The sequence below is a fragment of the Vitis vinifera genome, chromosome 17, assembly GCF_030704535.1.
Source record: "Vitis vinifera cultivar Pinot Noir 40024 chromosome 17, ASM3070453v1".
Taxonomy (NCBI): Eukaryota; Viridiplantae; Streptophyta; class Magnoliopsida; order Vitales; family Vitaceae; genus Vitis; species Vitis vinifera.
Window position 1 is genome coordinate 1,011,672 of NC_081821.1, and position 22,740 is coordinate 1,034,411.

The 22,740-nt window shown below is 35.0% G+C and overlaps 4 protein-coding genes and 1 non-coding gene across 7 annotated transcripts; 2 read left to right on the forward strand and 3 right to left on the reverse strand.

Moving 5' to 3' along the window:
• Nucleotides 1–1,101: 1,101 nt before the first annotated feature.
• On the forward strand, nucleotides 1,102–3,381 carry LOC100262834 (bidirectional sugar transporter SWEET14). Its single transcript, XM_002280563.4, has 6 exons — nucleotides 1,102–1,264; nucleotides 1,432–1,468; nucleotides 1,583–1,793; nucleotides 1,904–2,065; nucleotides 2,248–2,367; nucleotides 2,883–3,381. The coding sequence occupies exons 1-6, from the start codon at nucleotides 1,210–1,212 to the stop codon at nucleotides 3,147–3,149; spliced, it is 852 nt and encodes a 283-aa protein (XP_002280599.1). The 5' UTR covers nucleotides 1,102–1,209; the 3' UTR covers nucleotides 3,150–3,381.
• Nucleotides 3,382–5,509: 2,128 nt separating this feature from the next.
• LOC100267921 (bidirectional sugar transporter SWEET10) lies at nucleotides 5,510–7,591 on the forward strand. Its single transcript, XM_002284208.4, has 6 exons — nucleotides 5,510–5,851; nucleotides 6,201–6,237; nucleotides 6,347–6,557; nucleotides 6,657–6,818; nucleotides 6,912–7,031; nucleotides 7,124–7,591. Exons 1-6 carry the CDS (start codon nucleotides 5,710–5,712, stop codon nucleotides 7,352–7,354), a joined length of 903 nt encoding a protein of 300 aa, XP_002284244.2. The 5' UTR covers nucleotides 5,510–5,709; the 3' UTR covers nucleotides 7,355–7,591.
• Nucleotides 7,592–13,009: 5,418 nt separating this feature from the next.
• LOC100267986 (uncharacterized) lies at nucleotides 13,010–17,547 on the reverse strand. 3 transcript variants are annotated; one of them, XM_059734131.1, is made up of 8 exons: nucleotides 17,010–17,546; nucleotides 15,517–15,679; nucleotides 15,031–15,231; nucleotides 14,696–14,941; nucleotides 14,455–14,605; nucleotides 14,085–14,319; nucleotides 13,641–13,989; nucleotides 13,010–13,270 (listed from the first exon to the last, which is right to left on the reverse strand). In XM_059734131.1, the coding sequence occupies exons 1-7, from the start codon at nucleotides 17,434–17,436 to the stop codon at nucleotides 13,646–13,648; spliced, it is 1,767 nt and encodes a 588-aa protein (XP_059590114.1). In that variant the 5' UTR covers nucleotides 17,437–17,546; the 3' UTR covers nucleotides 13,010–13,270; nucleotides 13,641–13,645. The 3 variants fall into 3 exon arrangements, with proteins under 3 accessions (XP_059590114.1, XP_010663780.1, XP_019081978.1); XM_019226433.2 differs by lacking the exon at nucleotides 13,010–13,270 and having other exon boundaries at nucleotides 13,874–13,989; nucleotides 14,085–14,153; nucleotides 14,213–14,319; nucleotides 17,010–17,547; XM_010665478.3 differs by lacking the exon at nucleotides 13,010–13,270 and having other exon boundaries at nucleotides 13,352–13,989.
• Nucleotides 17,548–18,301: 754 nt separating this feature from the next.
• LOC104882370 (FRIGIDA-like protein 2) lies at nucleotides 18,302–22,157 on the reverse strand. The gene is made up of 3 exons (XM_010665477.3): nucleotides 21,337–22,157; nucleotides 18,952–19,124; nucleotides 18,302–18,853 (listed from the first exon to the last, which is right to left on the reverse strand). The coding sequence occupies exons 1-3, from the start codon at nucleotides 22,076–22,078 to the stop codon at nucleotides 18,596–18,598; spliced, it is 1,173 nt and encodes a 390-aa protein (XP_010663779.1). The 5' UTR covers nucleotides 22,079–22,157; the 3' UTR covers nucleotides 18,302–18,595.
• LOC132253028 (small nucleolar RNA SNORD96 family) lies at nucleotides 19,598–19,686 on the reverse strand. Its single transcript, XR_009464809.1, has one exon. It is a non-coding gene; the product is annotated as a small nucleolar RNA SNORD96 family (small nucleolar RNA).
• Nucleotides 22,158–22,740: the final 583 nt, after the last annotated feature.

The following is a 22,740-nucleotide window of genomic DNA, read 5'->3' on the forward strand; positions in this document are numbered from 1 at the left end:
AGGAACCAGACATATTCTAAAAGAATTTGAATTTTGTAGTATGTTTGAGGTTACACATGAATCTTATGCATGCTTGTTAGCTAGTAATTGCTTCAATTAGCTGTCATTCAATTCATGGAATAAGTTCCCACACGCTTCCACCAAGCTAAAATAAGTCAAAATTATTTTGGCTTTGTTTGGTTGCTTTATATGCTAATTGATATCATTTGGAGCAAGAAATCCCAAATCCCGCAAATGAATTCTATATGGTCAAAAGATTAACTTTGAAACTTAGCATAATTGGCTAGAATTCCAATTAATTGATACGAAATCTCGTGGCATACTAAGATCTACGATTTGATCGTTCAAAAAATCTCAGGGGATATACTAATCTAAGTTAATCTTATCTTTTAAAAGTGGTCTCTATATTCTACTCTCCACCTTCTGATAAAAAATAATGTACTACTCTACACCTGCCAGTTCCAAGCCCTTTCTTACCTACCTAAAATAGACCGTCAACCTTAAATTATTTCATTCTTTGAACTGTCGTCCTAGTATAAGATCCGTACAACAACTTCGCTATAGCAAAAGGACGAAAGAGAAGCCAAAAGATGGGAGTTAGTGGAAGGGTTTAGTATTCTTAAACGAGTTTCAGGTATTTGCGCATGCCCTTGTTAATAGATCAAATATAGCAGACTTTCGACAATGAGAATCTTAGAACATTCAAAATTAACGAAAGCTATGAGATAAAACGCAATAGCATTTGCTGATGACACTCAGATTAGTGATGTTTCTTTTGTTACAAATATATTAATGGGTAAGAAGGGTTGTGGTTGGAGGATTTGTACATGGAAGTCGTAACGTCAAATGGGATGCCAAGGAAAAGGCTTAAAACCATAGTAAGTGCTGTAATAGTGGCAAACTTTTCATAGTTTAAGGGAAGATTTCGACAGCAATTTGGAAGTGGGATTAATAGTTAATTAGTACTTGGTTCATTTTATGCTTGTGTTCGCCAGCAAATGCCCCGTCTCTGTATCCTACGCTGCCACCTGCTACAGTGACAATCCTCCACCCTTCATGCAAAAGCTCACCTTTTCCCCCTCTATTTATAGCTCACATGCAAGCTCAATGCCTCACCAGCATTTCAGCTTTGGGTGAGTGAGAGAGCGAGCAGGGTCTTTTCCCTAATAATCAGTTGTCATCCACTCTTCTTTGGAGAGAGCTGAAGGGATGGCCATGTTCACAGTTGGTCACCATCCATGGGTGTTTGCCTCTGGGATTCTAGGTATACAGGGACTATATATATTATCTAATATATATCTATAATTAGAATCGTCTTGTCGTGATTCTGTTTTTCAGCGTTACAAATATTAGAAATACTTTCTAAAATCACTATAAAATAATTTTTTTTCCCTTACATGAATTGATCTTCGCTTTTGTGTCGATGTGCAGGTAACCTCATGTCATTCTTGGTGTATCTTGCTCCTATGTAAGTTATTTCTTATTATTAGATATGTTCTTATGTGGTAGAAATCAATTGAGCACCAAACGATGGAAGTTTGGCCTAGACTAATTTTAATTGAAAATTTTAACTTCCTTGCAGACCGACATTTACTAGGGTTATTAAGAAGAAATCCACAGAAGGGTTTCAATCGGTTCCTTATGTTATTGCGCTGTTCAGCGCAATGCTTTGGATGTACTACGGATTGGTTAATACGAACGCATCCTTTCTCCTCTCCGTCAACGGGTTTGGTTGTTTTATAGAGATTATTTACATCAGCATCTACCTCATTTTTGCGCCAAGGCGAGCTAGGGTACCAACAAAATGAGAAAAAAGAAATAGATTTCCCTTCCCTTTTGATTAAGTTAATTACTTTTATATTTCAAATATTTTCTTAATCGAAGTCTTCATCTCCAATGGCAGATCCTAACTCTAAGGCTACTTCTTCTAATAAACCTTGGAGCATTTTGCTTGATTCTTATCGTTACCAACTTCATGGTAAAACGCCCACACCGTGTGAAAGCTGTTGGATGGGTGTGTCTCATATTCGCTGTGAGCGTATTCGCAGCGCCTTTGAGCATTATGGCAAGTATTCTCTACGTGCATGAGATTATGCACTCCTCTTCTTTTTTTTTTTTTATATCTGTTTGGATTAAGAGAAATACTAAAAACAGAAAAAGAAAATTTTAATACTGCTAATCTTTATAGGTTTCCCTATAAAAGTAACTGTAAGTATACTTAATTATCTTATTCTATGAACTCTACAGAGATTGGTGATTCGAACCAAGAGCGTGGAGTTTATGCCGTTGCCTTTATCGATTTGCCTCACTCTAAGTGCAGTCGGGTGGTTCTTCTATGGCATCCTACAGATGGACTTATACATTGCGGTAACTGCTCTATCTCTGAAAGATCGAATCATTTAATCTTTACATCGTTACTAAATTCTGATGAAGCTGCTTTTTGTCCTTAAAAATTCTTTCTTTGCCAACTTAATGATTTAATAAGTAATTTAAAATCCTTTTAGCAATGATTTTAGAGAACACTTCTCACATTTCTAACTTAAAAACTTTTTATGAAAAGAATTATTTTTAAGTACTAAAAAATATTATAAATACTTTTTAAAAGTAGTATCATACTGACCTAATTTATTAAGCATATATTAATTTATTAAGCATATATGATAAAGTAACTTAATATTATAACTAAAAAATGATAAACAACTTCGCTAAATCAATTTAATGGTTTCATAATCTAAGTATAATTTTACTTAAGATCACTTTAAATCGTTAATGGTTAAGTATTAAGTATTAAGTTTCATGGATCATCGTCTAAGAAAAACTATCTTAATTTCCCTTTCTGCCTCTTATTTCCTACTCTAATGCTGGTTCTTTCAAAATAACAGATGCCGAACACACTGGGTTTCGTCTTTGGGTTGATTCAGATGATACTCTACGCCATGTACAGGAACAGCACCCCCGTTACCAAAGAGCCGAAGCTGCCCGAACAAGTTATCGATATTGTGAAGCTAAACACTAACTCTACTCCTGAGGTACACCCGGTGTCCACCCTGCAGCCCAATTGTGTTGAAAATGAAGGCGGAAATGGTCAAAATGCGCGTAAGGAAACCGAGCATGCTGAGGAAAGCATGGGAGGATCGAACCGGGTTTGATTAGTGAAGTGCATGTGAACATCGACCGACCGACCGACGGATCGAGAGTTTGAATAATTAAGTGCATGTAAAAACTTTTAGTTATATCATATGCATGTGAAGTAATTACTAGTTTCTTTATGTTCCTGTATTTCATACCTCTGTATAAAGATGGGTCGGGAGAGTATGAGAACTACTACTGTAAGCTTATTTCCTACTATATTATGCAATGTTCAACTTCTCATGCACTGAATCAAGGAGCCATGTTGATTGAGAATATATTGCTTTTTCTTTGTCCTTTTCTTCGCGATGATAATGGGATATATCTCTCATATTTGAAAACCTCCAAATTCAGAAGAAAAGCATGATTTTTTTCAAAATTTTTTATATCCTAAAGACGATGTGGGACTGAACGATTGTCGGGCATATCTAGACTGCTTTTTAAAAAGACTAGTACTAGTGTTGGATTCTTTCATGGATTTGCCAAGATATTTCTCTTAGCAAATATACAATATGTAAGTGTTGAGATTACATGACGTCTCGCTGAATCTGTTGGAGGAACTATTAGGATAGCAACATTAAAAAGATTGGGTGCTTTGTTTTTAAATATTCTCCCAAGTCGTCAGCCTCACGTAATCCGAAACTTTGCTCACTAAAGGTTTTATTGTTTAATTTGCTTTGTGATTAGCCTACAAATTAATTAAAAGACTTTAATTCTTGAGGATATGCATGGCCTGAGAAACAAGAAATGCAAGGCACAAATTTTATTGGTTTTGAGGGAAGGAGTGCTATACATAAAACATTACGTGTCTTAGACAGATAAACTTTAGATCAAAGTGCTTGAATTTGGATTAATTTCATATGTACATTCCCCAAAATTGTACCATAAAGCAAGAATCTGACAAGATTTCATATATACATACCCAAAAATTGTGGCATAAAGATGGAATCTGTACAACTAAAGGCAAACCAATTTGAGACATGGTATGACGGTGAGTTATTCCAGCAGTGCCAAGAACATACCCTGGAGATTTTAGGGAAAGAAGGAGCTTTTCTCGTTTTTGGAAATTCAAGGACATGGTTGATATAGCTAGACACAGTGATACAGATGTCTATTTTCAGAGATTATTCCCCGCAAGGCTGTACAATATTGTACATAGATTGGCTTAGAGGGAATGTCCAGGGGCATGGAATTTAACCACTTTTTCAATTTTCCAAAACTCCTAATAGATTCGAACTAATCCTTAATTTAACAGTTCAAAATATCTAATCATATGCATACAAGTATACAACTTCGTGGCTAAATTTCAAATATTCTCAGTATGATGAAGGGAGAAACGTGGAAGATTTTTAACTTCAAACCTTTTGGGAAATTAAAGATGTAAACACCGAGTCCACAAAGCTGATGTAATACGAAATCCATGCGCTTTCCTTTTTCAGAAAAACCAAAAACAGTGCGAGGGGATAAATAATGTGTTAGGCTGTTGGGAGGGTACGTGGACTTTCCTATCATTTTACCGTGTTTAGATTGATGTGTTAGGCGCCAGATATGCGCAAGCCAGTGACATGTCATCCTCTGCTTCCACTACTAGGAGTACACAGAAACGCTGGGTACATATATTTAGGATTGGGCATGGTGGCTCCGAGTCAACTGACAAAAGTTGTTTCTTGTTTTGGGTATAACAGCAGGGCTTCCATCTTGATGCTGAGGGCTCCTGTCCGCCCTTGGATTGATTCTTTATGCAAATTGAGTAAATCTATGGCAGAGCTCAGTCCATCAAGTGCATTACACATCATAAAGTCCCTTAGTGGAATCCAAATAAACGATAGAGAAGTCTCAAACCTTCTAGGATATATCTTGAGGAGAGATTGGGAAAGTGGGTTAGGCTGCTCTAACAATGAAACCGTTACCAGTACTGGGGCTGATGGATCAAGTGGCATGCAACAACCATAGTACTACTGCGATGTCAGCCTAAGAAAAAGGATGTAAAAGCATAATTTTAAAGCGAGGGAGCTGGCCGGAGCTTCATCTGAAACTTATCCTCATCTTAATCTTGATCCGATGATGACATCCCTCATTCTAAATAAATGAAATTATTGGCCTAGTGGTAGAGCCATTTGAGATTGTCCCTTAAAAAGAAAAGAATGCAAATGAGCAGATTGGAAATTGGAGCATTATGGATGTGTTTCCTTTGATAAGATGAGGCTCACATTGAGAAAGAATATACAAGTTTTATATCAAAAACCTCTGGAACTCTATGTATGAGTTGTACAGCTTAAACCATTTGGTGGGTGACACATCATAAAGAACCGAGGTGGGTCCCCAATAGTTTGGGGGTGTTCTCTGAATGGCACTGACAAGTAGGGTATAGGTGATGTTAGAGGGCTTCTGTTTGAGAAAAAAAAAGCTTAATATGGATAAAGAGGCATTAGCCCGGGGAAAGCTGTTTGGAATGTGATAACGTAATTGGATTTTAACAACTGGAAAGGAGAGCAAAAGATCTCACACCACCTACTGTTCTATTGATCCACCATTCTCACATGCAAACAAGACTTAATTCAATCCCCCCTCCCTATATAAATGCCCCTTCTGCATCAATCCTCAAATTGTGAGCTTGTAGAAGAAAAACCCCTTCTGCATTCTGTCCTTGCCCACCTCCCAGCTGAAGAGATGGCCTTGTTTCCCATTCACCATCCTTTGGTTTTTATCTTCGGCATCCTAGGTAGAAATTATTACAGTCTCTCTCTTTTGCCACCTTATCCTCCTCCTCCTCTTCTTCCTCTTTAATTTTTCTCATCTTCATCTTCTAGTATGTCGGTGATCTCGCGGTCATACCCGAAAATAAAAGAATCTACCTTTCGTAGCATAACCCGAATTGAATTTCTGAAGAGACCATGCATACATACATACTCACATGTTTTAGGCTTGATAATTGAGTTGATGATGTTTTTACTTTAATTTTAGAATTATACTTGTATGTTTTGAGGTAGTGCAATGTAGCAAGGGGTAACGGTCATGCTATTCATAAAGAACTAATTGTTTTTTCTCCTTTTCCATTAATTTATTTGCAGGTAACCTCATCTCATTCATGGTGTACCTTGCTCCACTGTAAGTCCTTTACTTTCTATTCTTCTTTAATGATCTTCGAGGTTTCTTTACACGATCAATGATAATTTACACAAAAGAATAACAATCCCTTCTTTAATTTTCGCCGCAGGCCGACTTTCTACCAAATTTACAAAAGGAAATCCACTGAAGGGTTTCAGTCTGTTCCCTACGTGGTTGCATTATTCAGTGCTATGCTTTGGATATACTATGCCTTCCTTAACACTGATGCTAGCCTTCTCATCACCATCAACTCCGTTGGCTGCGTCATTGAGACCAGCTACATTGTTATGTTCCTTGTGTATGCACCGAAGAAGGCTAGGGTATTAGCAACAACCTTTCTTTTCTTTCTTTTTTATTTATTTATTTATTCGAAGTTTATTTCCACAAGAATATTATACATATATTCTAAATATTTGCAGATCACGACTGTGAAACTCGTTTTTCTAATGAATATCTGCGGATTCGGTTCCATCCTGCTCCTAACCCTCCTCCTAGCTGAAGGCGCTAACCGTGTCCGTATTCTTGGATGGGTTTGTCTCGTGTTCTCGCTAAGCGTTTTCCTTGCACCCCTTTGCATCATGGTGAGTATATTATGGCTTCTCCTTGAAGAAATATGACCATTTTTCTTATAATATAACCATTTTTCATACCCATTTTATCATTTTTATCTACAGAGACAAGTTATCCGAACCAAGAGCGTTGAGTACATGCCATTTCTTCTATCTTTTTTCCTCACATTGAGTGCTGTAATGTGGTTCTTTTATGGTCTGATGCTCAAAGACTTTTACATTGCTGTGAGTACTCTAACCCTCCATTAATATTCCTTACTAATTACCTACATCAAATTTTTAGTATTCCAATATTATTTCTCTCTTTACCTCAACAGGGTCCAAACATCCTGGGCTTCGTCTTCGGGATTGTTCAGATGGTCCTCTACTTAATCTACAGAAACAGGAAGAAAGTTCTGGAAAACGAGAAATTGCCTGAACTATCCGAACAAATCATTGACGTTGTGAAGCTTAGCACAATGGTGTGCTCAGAAGTGAACCTAACTAACCAGCAGCACAGCAATGAAGGACATGGCACCACAGGCCTTGAAGTCATAGTTGCTCTGTAATAAAACAAAGGCTTCCCACTTCCCACGTAGCTACGGTTTTAATTTCATTCGATATGCATGGCCTTGCGACATGGCCATGTTAATTAGTAGTCTCTTTTCTGTTTTATGTGTGTGTGTCCCTCTAAATCTCCATCTGTATCTTGTGTAATTGGGGATGATCATATGGTGTCTTTATCGTATGTAACTAATGATTATTTATTATCATCATTATATTAAATTGTTGGGTGTTATGAGAAATATTGAGGGTGATTGTCCATTATATTATTATATCTTTCTTATTTCAGTGGGTTCTTTTGGGTGATGCAATGAGAGAAGTTTATCTCCTTTGCTAAATGATTGACGTCGTCTTTGGGCTTTGATCATAAAGAAAGAATCATCCTTTATGACCAGGTATTCCACATTATGGGTAGCCAATAAGAATTCGGCACCTCATGGGGATGAGGTTGATTAATTGATGATATGACCCTTCCCTCTCTCATCCATGCAAAACAATTGAGAAAAGTGTGGTTCACGTAGACGTGTTTGAACCATGTCTTTTGAATTAACGGAAAGGTGTTCTCAAACATTTGAAAAGGAGTAAAGAACAAAGGGCCAAAAAACTCTATAATGCATGTGTTAAAGATTTAATAATCATGAGCTAGCTTTCTATCTTTCCCACATACCATGTCTATCTATAGAAAACGAAATAAAGGGGTGTTTGGTTCATAAGAATTGGGACACAAAGATAGGTACTGCATGACCTTCAATCATAGGAGGGTTTAGTAAATTTATAAAATAATACTTATGTTCCTTTCACTAGAATTTAAGCTCCAAGTGTCCCTTTTTTTTTGTTTGAGGCTTAAGGAAATAAATGATGCAGGAGTGGGGTTTTTTGGTACTCCATGACCCATGGAAGTACTAAAATTGGAAAATATGCAAAAGAATAATCAATCATGTGGTAATCATATGGTATTATTGGTAGGTCAAAATGGAAGAATGAAAATGAATATTCTATTATTATTCTTATTAGCTTTAGAATGTGATTCACATTTAGAATTGGTGATTAATCAAAACCCCAAGTCTCTCTTTGACTTTGAGGTTTAAGAAGAAATAAACCATGTTTCTACTGCTTCTTCATGTGTCTTTATTTGATTGCTCAAAATGGATCCTTATTCGTATTTTTTTTATTCATAGGCCTAATGATCTCCTAGATAAGGTAAGCGGTCACTAATTAAAGACTTAAATTTAATTTAATAACACCTCTTCGGTTTGAAAAACCTTCTTTGGAGGAAATAAACAAAGGGTGAGTTCAAACCAAGTTTATGATACCACATGTAATAAGTGAACAATTTACATGGAGCTAATCAATTAGATAATGACAGACTCAATAATTTTTCATAAAAATATTAATTTCGTGTCGTGATCCCTACGTACAAATCTAATAATCTTTCTTTCTTAAAAAGCTTTGATGTCGGGATTACGGGTCAAGTGGGAGAACCTAATCAATTACTTTACCAAATGCCATGGGATTAACGATGCGGACACACACATTAGAATAATACTGTAGGTTCGTGGAGGAAATTAATTAATAATATCATCACTAAGTGTCATAATTAAACAACTTAATAGAAAGAGTCTAACAAAAAGTGAAAAAGTGAATTGAATAATTCTAGTTTTCAAACCAATCTACTTGTGGGGTAGTAATGAATCTTCACCTTAGCATGTTGAGAATGGGGTTTTCCAGAAACTGAACGAGTTTTATCCACTAATTGGCCATGGTAGAGAAGCATGTGAGCCTGTTGCCATACCAAACGGAGAAAATGGCTCACTAAACTCAAAATAATGGAAAACGTTGAGATTCTGTCTCTAGTGTCAAATGACTGGAAAGTTTGTATCGAGTGGAACTGTGGCCCACCATATCATCAGTATTGCTAGGCAGATGAGTGACAACGATGGAACTATAGGATATTCTTCTTTATGGTTTTGGAAATTATCTTAACATACTTTAGAAATATTATTCTTCGCATTTGAAGTATATAAAATAAATAAATGAATATTAGAAGTTGATTAGATATCATTGCCTCATTCATGAAGTGAAATGATTGAGTCCCAAAAGCTAATGGAATTGCTGAGAGCAGGGTGACATAGAGATGGCTGGGAGTGTGTGAAACTTTTATTTGTTGTTGAAAAATGAAAATTAACCTTTTTGGTGACGATTAAAGGTTGTTTGGTTAGGTTGATTTGACTCATGAGAAATAAAGTGTTTCAAAAAACAAAAAAGTTTCCAGAAAACAACATTTAAACAGTTGTTTTTAATCATTCATTTATGAAAAATAAAGTATTTTCAAAAAATATCTTTTATTTAATTTTTAAGATTTGGTTTTAAAAAAATAATTATATAAAATATAAAGTATAATTAAAAATATATTAAAGAAAACTTTTTAAAAACCATTTTCAAAATAATTATCAAATAAAATCTTAATTTTTTTATAATTTATTCTTTATAAAAAAATATTATATACTTATGTGGAATTCAAAAGCTTCTAGAGTATTTCTTATATTTTTAATTATTATTTATAACATGTTTAAAAAATAACTTATTAAATTATTAAGACAAAAAACCAACCGAAAATATTTTAAATTTGAATTAGAAAAATGCAAAAAAATAAATAAATAAAATTAAAATACTTTTCAAATAAACTCGTAACTTAATTAAGTTAATTTTTTAAGTTACGTATCTATTTAAATAATTTATTAAAAGAAAATAAAATTAAAAATAGAGGTTAATATAAATGTTGGACAAACATTACTTCGCTTTAATGTGGATGTTGTCTTATAGGTAAGAGATTTCCTACGTGATAGAATTTTGTAATTAAACAAACAAATCAAATTGGTTAGATGTCATTACCTCATTCATGAAGTAAGAATGGTTGTGTCCGAAAAGCTTATGGAATTGATGAGGACAGTGGGAGATGAGATCGGTGGGACGTAGTGAAACTTTTATTTGTGGCTGACAATTAACCATTTGGATGACGATTAAAAGGAGTCAGGCTCGGTTTGATTTGATTGATAAGGAATAAAGGGTCTGAAATAAGTTTTCAGAAAAAAAATTTATAATAATTTTTCGTTTTTTTTAAGAGTAAAATTCTGCATTGGAATTAAAAAATTAGTTGTGTTGATAACTTATGTTCTTTGATTGTATAAGTTGTTTTTAAAAGTGGTTTTCACTTTTTAGAGAATCGTTTTTAAAATTATTATATGATATTTTATAAAATAAAAATATGTTAGAACTTAAAATATATTTTTAATATTTTTAAATATGTTAAAATTTAATTTTATATATTTATATATATTTTTTAAAAAATAATTATTAAAAAACAAATAAAAATAATAAAAAATAATTAAAACATATTATTTGAAAACATGTTGTTTAGAGTTCTTAAAAAATAAAAACACAAAACAATTTTCATTTGTCAAATATGTTTTATTAATTTTTTTGTTATGAAGAATAAAATGTTATTTTTTATACAAATTCTATATGTCCACATAAAATTTAAAACCTTCAATTTATTTTATTTTATTTTTCAATAATTACTCATAACATACTACCAAAAAAACCCATATGAAATTATAAAAATACTTCAAATTTATTCAAAATGGTAATCTATCCATCATCTTTTTCGAATTAAAAATATTTACAAAATGAGATTATGAATAAAGTCATAAGTTATTTTTTTAAGTTATATATCTATATAAGTAATTTTATTAAAAAAATAAAAATAAAAATAGAGCTTAATATAAAAGTTAGACAAATATTTATTCTCTTTAATCTATATTTTGTGTTAGATATAGGTAAGATTATTTCCTATACGATATAACTTTAGAATTAAACAAATAAATCATTACCAAAAGTTGAAGATATCATTACCTCATTCATGAAATAAAATTATTGTCTGAAAAGCTAAAAGACTTGATGAGGGCAGCGTGAGATGAGATTGGTGGGAGTACGTGAAACATTTATTAGTGGTTGAAATTTTACCTTTTGATGACGAATAAAAGGAACTTAAAATTTAACCTTTTGATGACGAATAAAGGGAACGCAGGCTCAGTTTGATTTGACTCATGAAGATTAAAGGGTCTCAAATAAGTTTTGAGAAAAATATTTAGTAGTTATCAATTTTTTAGTTTTGTCAATTCATTTATATTTTTAATTATTACTTGTATCATTCCAAAAAAAAAAACACATCAAATTATAAAAACATCCACAAACAACCCAAATTTGTTCCAAAAAATAACCTACCAATCATTTTTTTTAATGAAATTAAAATTAAAAAATTAGGCAAATATTACTTTTCTATTATTTTTTTAAAAGTATACCTTATGATTTAAGCTATTTTAACTTCTTCTAGCTGATACATGCCCAAAACAAAAAGCCTTTTTGAAACCGACTTTGGAAATGCTTGAAAATTATGGTGATAGGATGAGACACGCAAGAAAAGAATGTGTTAGCTATGGATGTTGGGGCCAATATATTTATACATCAGGTGGCTCTATCGACTCCTTTGGCCATACACACTAGAAACTTTGGATTCGAAATATTGTTACTTATGGGCCTCATCCATTCGTACTGGGTTTAGATCGTATAGAAAGATAGATAAGTATAAGCACCTTTTAGCGTGGATTCCACTTTGTTCTATAGCTAATGTACTACCCAATCCCACCAGAGAAGGGTGGTAAGGTTCTCATCCCAAGTGACAAATTTAGCTATGAAGCTGGATCCAGACTTGGAACTCAAACGAATTTGGAGCTTTAGTTTTAGTCATGACAGTGTTAGAAGGCTCACAAATTTAAGGAATGTGATTCAAAGGTGGTGTAAAGATTAAAGAAAGGTGCTGTGTGAAAGGGAAAGTCATGAGAAATAGGGTGACTTTTGGCCAAGATCTAGACAGAGAGGCAACATTTTCATTGAAAAGGGCCATTGCCATTAGGCACCAAAACACCATGCATTTGCTTTGTGCGTTTCCCCATTTAAAAGATGGGTCACTTCCACGATGCACTCAAACACCATGGATTTGCTTTGAGCTTTTCATCATGCGAAGAAAGGGAAAATTTGTGGTTGAAGCTTCTGTGATTATAATCATTAAACTAACAATCGATTTGAAAGATTTGCTTTGAGCTTTTCATCATGCAAAGAAAGGGAAAATTTGTGGTTGAAGCTTCTGTGATTATAATCATTGAACTAACAATCGACTTGAAAGCTTAAGTAGTTGAGTATTGATCGGAAGATAAAGGTAAGCTAATAATTGATCGGAAAATAAAGGTAAACTAACAATTGACTCAAAAGCTTAAGTGGTTAGGTGTCGATTAGAAAATAAACGATGAACTAATGACCTTTCGAAAAACAAGGCTTTAGTCCAAATGTTTAAGTTGTTGGATATGTGTGGAGGGGAATTGGGAATAGCTTTGACATCATTGTACATCCCATCAAAAAACCCTAAGAAAATAGTCATAATCCAAACACTAGTCGACACTATATTCTCAATTAACCCGATTCAATGTAGGACTTGAAATTTATTTAACAGTGATTTTAAGAAATGTTTCTATCATTTTTAATACTTAAAAACAATTTTTTTGGTAAAAATTTTCAAGTATTACAAAGTTTAAAAACACTTCCTAAAATCACTACCAAATGGATTGATATTCTTGATCAAACTAGTCATAGAATGACTAGCCCAGTTTCCAGGTCTGAGCCTAACTCTCCAACCTGATTATTACCCTTTTCGGTCCATGTGTCAGTGCATGCTTGTGTTCATCACAGCAAGTTCACGGTTTATTTTTCCTTCCCTTGGCTTCCTCTCTTTTGAGCTCTCACTCTGACTCAGCATCAGGAATTTCCACGTAAAAGGGGAAGACACCACCCCAGTGAAGTTTGTTCATCTATCCGAGAAACAGATTGACATAGAAGTAGATTCAGTATACTAAGGCAAAGTACTTGCAGTTGGAACCAAAGAAAAAGGATAGAACAATTGAACTTGAAACTCATTGTTATAAAAAGCCAAAGGTTTAAGTACAACTAAACCTACTTCAGCTTCATTTTTTAGTTACCTATAACAATGGTTTTTTTTCAAGACTTACAAAAAGAATGGAACTTATCCCTATAAATTAATACCCTACAGATATCCGAATATTTAAGTACAACTCAGTCTGCTTCGTTTGAGAGTGAAGCAGTTCTAATTTCTAAAAGGTTCTAACCATAGTTTCCGGGACTTAGAGAAAGAATGGCATAATTAGTTACGAATAATTCAACCTGCTTCATTGCTGAGTAACTTGAATGGTTTTAACGATAGTCTTCCGAGACTTGCAGAAAGAATGGAGACGCTTTTCATCCACTATGCCAAAACTGGAAAGTTTGACCCCATACTGCTCCAATCTGCGGATGTCTCGTGGAATAGGCGATTGCAAATTCCCATCCCACCAAGCAGGAGCTAGAAGTGGTGTCAGAGCACATTGTTTGGGTTGGCTGGGGCAACTCAAGGGGCCTGCAAATCTGTTCCATACATGTCCCCAACCAACTTGATGGTGCAAGCCTTCCCTCAACAAGTTACTTTGAAAACTGCTGAAGAACGAAAATTTTGATGCAGTTGCATCGTTCTCTTCTGAAAAAAACAATGGAATAGTATAAATTGTAAAATTGAAAAATCAAGCGACATTTTTTAAAGTAATGCAGCAGCACTGAATGGTGTAAGCATACCAAGTTGGTGAGCTGCTGCCAGTGCTGCAATTAGCTGTGCATAGGTAGTTCCAACACGCCTTTGGGCGCCTGAAACAACAGCATGTTTAGCCAGTGAAGCAAGAAAGAAGTCCACAAATGCAACCCACCTAGGTGCTGATCCCCAATCTTTCACCCTAAACTCTGACTGACGCAGATCATTTACTTTTCCCCTTGAAATTTTTCCACTGAAAAGATTGTAGTCAAAATGAACAACCTGGCCATGTAAAACAGGATTTGCCACACAATGAAAACGGTTTAATAGTGCACATAACTTGCTTTCGCATATTTTAGACATGGAGGTTTAAGTGGTGAACCATGAAGAATATAAGCTGTTAAACAAGCAATTTACCTCAGAAAATTCCTTCAGTTTTGGTGTAATGTCTTTAATAAGAGAAGGTGTATCTGAGACCAAAACCACACGAGGCCTTGGCACTTTTAGGTGATTACTGAACAGGGTCTTCTGAATGCAACTTAATGCTGAATTTACTGCTCTTGGAGACCTAAAAATCAATCATCCAGAGGCTTGTGTTACCAAACATTGACATCTCATAAAGATCTTGAAGTAATCAGGAGATGTTGAGATAAATTACTTGTTCATCAGCATGCGCATGTGCAATGTAATATGAGGATCCGGACCTCCCCTAAGGGTCCAATTCACAGCTTCTTGGACATTTTCTGAAGGAGATATGATAGCTCTCATCAGCTCCCCAAATGTATTAGGCCTAGATTGAAGATACCCTGGTTTCCCAAATAATGTAGAAGCAGCCTTCCTCATCTGAGGATGTATGTTCTTCAAGAAAAACTGAGCTGCCACAGCATCAGTTGTACCTTTGAACCTGCCATTAGAATTCTCATACTCAATGATGATACCTGACACATAGTGATGGGTAAATCAATAAAAAAATATGTAATATGGTCAGTTTACCATATGATCGGCTGTTTCCATTTTCTCCAATTACTGCAAAGGACATTTGTTTCTGTAGGCTTCTCAAAATCATCTGTCCTCATAACCAGATGCCTTCCATACTTACCAACACAGTCATTTCGTCTCCAGAGATGCTTCACTTCATTCATAGTAAAGGAAAGGTCTGTGTAAGAAATGTAGTTTTGAAATGGATATTTGCCCCTGAAATAAGGAAGCAGATCAATAATTAGAACACAGATTAAATTATTGCCAAGTCAAATTCCACTATGACTGGTCTAAACTCTAATATATAGTTATTTCATAAAAGGGTATTTTGGTAATAGATAAAGCAGGTCATTAGTTTCACTGCCAAAAAAGTTTTTAAGAGCAATCAACTGGAATCACCAATATGGCAGTGGAACAAACAAATCCAGGTTGAAGTGATAGTATGACAAATTTAAATTTGTTCTAGTAAAAAAGGAAAGGCAGGAGGGAGAACCAATATGCCTGGTTTGCCCGATGATGAGTGAACGGTTTAACATAATACTCAATGCCGCAGAGGTTAAGATCTTGTACATTTCATTCCCAAAACCTGCCTGTGATGCTTTACCAATCACAAAACCTTGTTTGCAAAACTGCTCAGGTGGGAGTTCTCGGACTCTAGAAGCTCCTGAAATAGAAATCAAACAAATGAACATCTGACACTCCAAACTATATATGAGTTGAAACAAACAGTAGAAGCGAAATCAACTAATACTGGAAAAATTCCAAGGATTTCCCAGCACAGAAACAAAGCAGAACACAGACATGGAAAAGGGAAAAGCAAATTGAGGGGCACACAAATTCTCAGTTTTTAATCTGCTTTTCTAATATAAAAGCCACAATTGCTTACAGACACAACAAAGATTCTCTTAATGGAACCAGAGAAGTTGGTGTCTGTGGTTCATGAGATCCAGCTTTGTAAAAGCCCAGATATCAGGAGGGTGAAATTTTTTGTACAAAATTGTTCTTTTTGCAGGTGAAACTAAAGATTAGCATCCATATATCCTAATGCCAATGGGGGGTTGACTTAATTGAAACTCAAAATAAGGAAGATTGATGAAATTCAAGGCTTCAATGCAATGATTCATTAGCTATCTCTTTCAAAAAAATAAAATGACAAACAAAAAAAGAAAAAAAATGAATGTAGAGAAATAAAGAGTCGATGGATGGGTTATTGATGACAGCAGTAATGCACATTGCCCACCACTCTCAAGCTAATGTGGGAAAACAACAGATAAAACAAACAGAGGTTTCAAGAATAGAAGTACACGTCAAAATGCATTCAAGGTGATCTAGTCACATGACAGGTCAATAATCACTCCCATAATGAGAACTATGATATGATCAAGGACGAGGAGCTTCAAGCAACAGAGGAAAACAAACAATGAACAACTTAATGGTGAAATACAATTCATCTGAACCCATACACAGTTGTTGCATGAATTGATTTCATCCAACAAAACTTATTCAGTCACTTGGAAATTTTGAATTACAATCTACAAGGTTCAGTACAACCAAAATTAACAGTAATGCATATGTATGTATGCAGTCTATAACAGTCACTAATCTTCACAAGCAGAAACAAATGCATCTGACAAAGGATTATATGAGAAAAGTTCAACGATTCAAACCTGAAAGTAATACAATGAACAATATCATCTAGATCTTCAAAATCCCCACAAATTATGAATCAAATCAACTAGCATTTTAAGCTAGGGGCAATTCATAAGCAACAGTTATTGAACCATGCCACTATGCAAATGTGATTGTAATTTATTTTGGAACAAAAATAAATTCATAATTTTTAATCCTAAATAGTTGATCATGGTCTCTCCAGTCTCTACTCGACCGAACCTAAGAGAAAAATAACAAGAAAAAAAAGGCATTAAATTTTCCCCCTTTTTTCCTCGGTTTTCTAAGTAACCAACCAGACAGAAACAAAATTCCAGAAAACAAACCGTGCAAAGCGAAATGATCTCGAATCAACCGCCTAACTTTGAGGCTTTCCTTCCAAGACACGTGCCCAAACGCCTCCCCCATTTCTTCCACTGTCGCGCACGGAAGCTCCTTCTGCATTTTGCGGCGCTGAATTTCCGCCGAGCCTTTGGTCGGAGAAGTTGAGTTCGCACTCTGGACATCCTCAGTCGGAATCTCCGGAGACGCCACCGGAAGGCTGGTCTCCAGCAAAGTTCCTGGAAAACTGAGCTCCGGCGAAGGCACAACGGCAGTGAGGCTGAGGAGTAAGAGAGTGTAGAATGTGAGAATCGTACAGCAGAGGAGGAGTCCCAGAACGGAGAGACGACGCCTTCGAGGGGCGGTGGATCTCATCATCAGAGGACTGAGAATCCAAGAAAGACCTGAGCTCCGAGCAGAATCAGATTCCATCGCTGGTTTGGAGTTTTATAGCTGATGGGGTTTTATGGGTTCGAAGTTTCTTAATACCCGACAGGGAGCCTTAGGACATACACTCGAGATTTCCGCAAGGAGATATAAAAAAGATTTTTGGATATCTATATGTTTTTCTTTCATGTCTTTTTTTTTTTTTTTTTTCTCTCTCAATATTATATATTTCTTCTTTTCTGTACATGGATTAAGGGTGAGGGAAAGGATACAATGCTGAAAAAGGAAGGAAAGTAAAAGAGGAAAAATTAAGAATGTATGTTTCCTTCAATTTATTTTCTTTTTTGAATTCTTAAATAAATGTGTTATATATATAAATATATTTAAAAAATATTTACCAAATAATTATTCCACTCTAAATTTATAAAAAAAAAAATTAAAAATTATCTAACATTTAATCTTTATAAGAAAGAAAATTCAAGCATTCTGCACCTCTTAAAATTCAAGTGTATTTGTTTATAAAAAACACAAAATAATAATAGTAATAATAATAACTCTAAATTAAAAAAAAAAATCATTATCAATCTAAATCTAAATCTAAATCCCTCTTGTTTGTGTATAAGATTTAGAAATCAAAAAACCAAATAAAAAAAGCCGACATATTCAAACAACCTTAATAATTGAAATTCTATTATAAGACTCATTTAAATATGGCTTTTGAAATCCTCGAAATCGAAACCGTTGAAATTTCCTGGAAGGCGCCCCTTTTGTCATTGTGATTTAGATTCACTTTCATTCTAATCATGTTACAAGAAATAATCAAACAGTATGACTAAACAAGAACAATAATGTAGTCAAGGGCATACTTCCCCACTTCAAAAGCAATAACGATAACAATAATAATGCACACTTCAATAAAAATAATAATAATATTGAAGCGAACAAAAGAACAATAATCAAACATTTATGAACAAAAGAATAATAATGTACACTTGCGCTTCAATAATCTCTGGCCTGAAACCGAAGTTGCTCTACAAGTAACTGGAATATGAACTGAAGACGAACTTGAACTAGTTACATGTTACAGGCAGGCACATGGTTTACAACTTTACATTCAGCATGTAGGAATGTAATATGTAAATGCTGCAGCTGCTGCTTGCCCAGATTGTCGAAAAAAGGGTAAATGGTAGAGGAAATGGCAGGTCTATTTGGGATTGCTGTTTGCAGCTGGATCTGCCCGGAGTCTCTTCTTTTTATTGTGATGCTGTTGTTGAGCCTGAGGTGCTGTCCTGGTACAGTCCTTACCTCCTTCAATCTCTTTTTCTCTGCTTCTCTTCAGGGCTTTTAACTGATTTATTCGTTTTCCCAGATTTTTGCTCGTGTACTTGCACTCGATCTTATGATCCTTGACGCAACTGATCACAGCTTTAACTGCAGCTATTTCTTTGTCAAAGGCCTCATCCTGTGGTGAGCATGTATAATGAGGGAATATTGGAATGCTGGGATTTAAGAATGGGTACTAATCCTGAGTCCTGAAAGATAAAAAGGAATTAGTTGTACCTTTGATTGACGTGAGTCGGCTTCCTTTGTAGCCTTTTTGTGAGCCCTCTTGGCATCCTGCAAGTGGGCTCTTAACAAGGGGAATGGTGGGAACTTGTCAACCAACCCAAATTCATATATAAACTTAATAGCTTCTATTTGCTTCCTCTTTGTAATAAGATTTTGAATGAAATCTGAAGCAAAGGAAATAAAGATGCAAGTATCATCAAGACTGCATTAGGGATGCGTAAGACAATGACACCTATGGAAATTAAAGCAGCCCATTAAGCTTTTTTCACATTCAGATGAGTATATGCATAGAATTGAAAATTGTAATCAAATTATAGGTTAAACATCCAAGTTTAATCACATAAAAGACCGTTTGTAACATCATATTCATCCAATAATAAAAGTGATCTAAGAACATGAGGAGGAATCAAACAAGAAGCACTATGGGGCTAGTATTGCAATTTCCAGTTCAAAATATTCTATTATGCTGTTGATAAATAAATCAATAGCAATAAAATGGACACAATTAATATGAAATTAATAGAAAATATTAATACACTATTGGTATCGCCTGTGCAATGGCTTTAACACGACCAGCAATTTCAATGACAAGATAGGAAACAGAGGAATTAAGAGTAACATTATGTACAGTAAGGCAAGGCCTCAGAATTGTAGAATAACAGCAAGGCCTACTAGCCATTCAGTCCCAAAAGATGGTATTTTGATAGCTGATATCATCATAGGCAATATTTTTTATACAAAATCTCAACAAAAACTAATTTAATAAAATGCATAAAGAGAAATATGTTTGTCTAATGGCCAGTACCAAGAGGTAAACGCGGCAGTGATGGAATATGAGACTGGATATCAATGGAGGAATTCTTAAAAGAAAGGGCCATTTCTATGCATTTACAAAGGAATTCACAAGTATTACTGGTTTGCAGTGATACAGTAAGGAAGTTCTTAACTAAGCAATTTCTTCAGTAAGTTAAGCTTGTAAATGAAATAATGATAAATGTGCTTTGCTTGTATACTTAGTGTGTACATGGGTGAAACCCCCTTTTCATTTGGGGTTTATTCTAACTTAATTATCCTAGTTTGCCTATAACACACACACATACACACATATACGATATTTTTTTTTATAGTTAAATAAGAGATTGTATTAGAAAAGCCTAGAAGAGGCGAAAAGAGTACACATGAAGTACACGAGCAATGCCCAAGAAGCTAGGCAAAAGAAAGAAGAAAACCTTTCTCCTATCTAGACAAAAGGCATACACACATATACATATTTGAAACTCTATAACATAAAAACCATAAACAAAATTGTGATAAGAAAAATGTTTGTTCCATGGCCAGTCCCACAAGGTAATGGCAGCAATGCTGCTCCACAAGGCAATGGAATATGGAACCACACATTAATGGAGGAACCCCCAAATGGAAGGACCATCAACATCAATGAGCTTTTCTCTGTGACGCTTATTAAGGAATTTACAAACATTACTGGTTTGCTCCCATTATGGGAGTTCTTGGAGGAACTTCCCCGTCACATAATACAAGAAATGCCAAAATGCTGTGTTAAGCTTGTAAATAGAAGTGACAAATGATACATTTAAAAAAGAATAGCGTATATACAGACAAAGATTAAGCAAATAAAAAAATATGTCTTATGGCCAGTCCCAAAAGGTAATGGCAGCAACATTACTCCACAAGGCAATGGAATATGAGACCACCCATCATCGATGAAGGATCTTCCATAAGGAAGGACCATCAACATCAATGAGCTTACTTTGTAATTTTTACTAAAGAATTTGCAAACATTAGCAGTTTGCTCCAATCAAGTAAGGAAGTTCTTTATTGAACTTCCCACTCACATAATAAAAGAACTGCTAAACAACTGCACTACGCTTGTAAATAAAACTTCCCAGTAATTCATTTAACAAGAACACCCACATGATCACAAATGAAGAAAACATGTCTCATGGACAGTCCCAAGAGGTAATGGCAGCAATGCCACTCCACAAGGCAATGAAATATGAGACCTCCACTCAATGGAGGAGCTTCCATGAGAAAGGACCATCAACACCAAGAAGTTTCTTTGTAAAGTTTACTAAGGAATTTGCAAATATTAGCTGTTTGCTCCAATTAGTAAGGGGCTTCTTTGTCAAATCCCCTGTCATATAAACTCATAAAAATATTTTTTTGATAAGTAAAAATATATATATATATATATATATGTATATTAAAATTCAACTTGGGACTCACAAATGAAGCACTCATACATTACAAATGGAGCATGTAAACAAAATGTGCACCCTGGACACAAGACAGTATACAAAACTAGCCCAAATTTTGTAGTTCTTGCGCTATACCTATGGCCTATATGACCAAGCTTACCAGAAACCCTATCCATGAGCCCAAGCCTCCGATACAACTCGGAAGCCTGGTGGTGCAGAGGAACCATCTCGAAAAGATCAAACAACACATTCAATTGAAATACACAGCCCAATTCATACGCAGCTAAGAGCAGCAAAAGGCCTAACACCCTCGATGAATTATCGTTTTCCCCATTAATTTTCGCTTTCCATTCAATTGCCAATTTCTTGGCTTTCGCAGTCACAGCAGGACCAATTCGTGGGGAGATTTTCATCAACTGCTCCAACAGAAGAACACAGGTCCTTCTGATATCAACCAATTCGCTGCGCTTATCCTTTCCCTTAGATTTAGATTTTCGCGGGTAAAAGCCATCCACTGCATCCAGCACAAGCATTGCCGGATCGGGAGCAGATAAAAGGGCGGCCGAGACTTCGTCTCCGATCGAGAACGGTGGACGCGCCTTTGTTTTCTCAATCAGGAACGATCTCAAGCCCTTACCGTCCATGTTAAGGCAGAGATACTTCAACTCCGGCCGAGGCTGAGATGGGACTGATGAAGATAATGCTTCGGTGATTTGCTTCTGTCTCAGTTGGATATCGTTGAAGCAGTCGTCGACGGACAACTGAATTGACTCGAACAACTCCTCCAGGTCCCTCCATTGGAGAGTGAATGACGCTAAAGAATATGAATATGCTCGAATATCTCCAAGCCTATTCGTGAGGAAAAGATTTGGATCGGTAGAAGAATTCTCCACTGAAACCATCCTCTTTCGCAAACGATGAACAGGGAAAAACCCTAAACCTAATTCTTCGTACACGGGAGAAACCCCAGCTACAGAATCGAAAAAAAATCGTACACTAGGTTGGGCCAGCCCAGTGTTTGGGCCTGGCTAACCCAATGATCTATGGCTCGATTTAGACATGGGCTGATTTGAGGCCCAAAAATCGATTTTCACTCAAATTGAAAACGTTGATTTAATAGTATAAAGTAGTATATTTGATAATAAAAAAATAGAAGAAATGTTAATTATTTTTAAATAATTATTTGAAATTGGTATTTTATAAAATTGGATTCTTATTTTATAATTTTTTTCACATGAGCGTATGAAACAAACTTTTTTCGATTTAATATAATTCATTTTTTTCTTTATATATGTAATTTATTTATTGTGATAGATACTAATATGGTCTCCCACGATTTCATAAGCAAAATGGAAAAACATGTGATAATATTTTGAATAAATGAATGTATTTTAATATGACCATCTTTAATAAATGAATTTTAATAATTTGTATTAAAATTGTTAAGAAACCTTCATCAGTTGCGTGATCTTCTTTTAGTTTATTTTTATTAATTTTTAAAATAGTATATTAAATATAGGAATGTAAATTAAACAAGAAATATTTGATTAAACAGTATCAATAC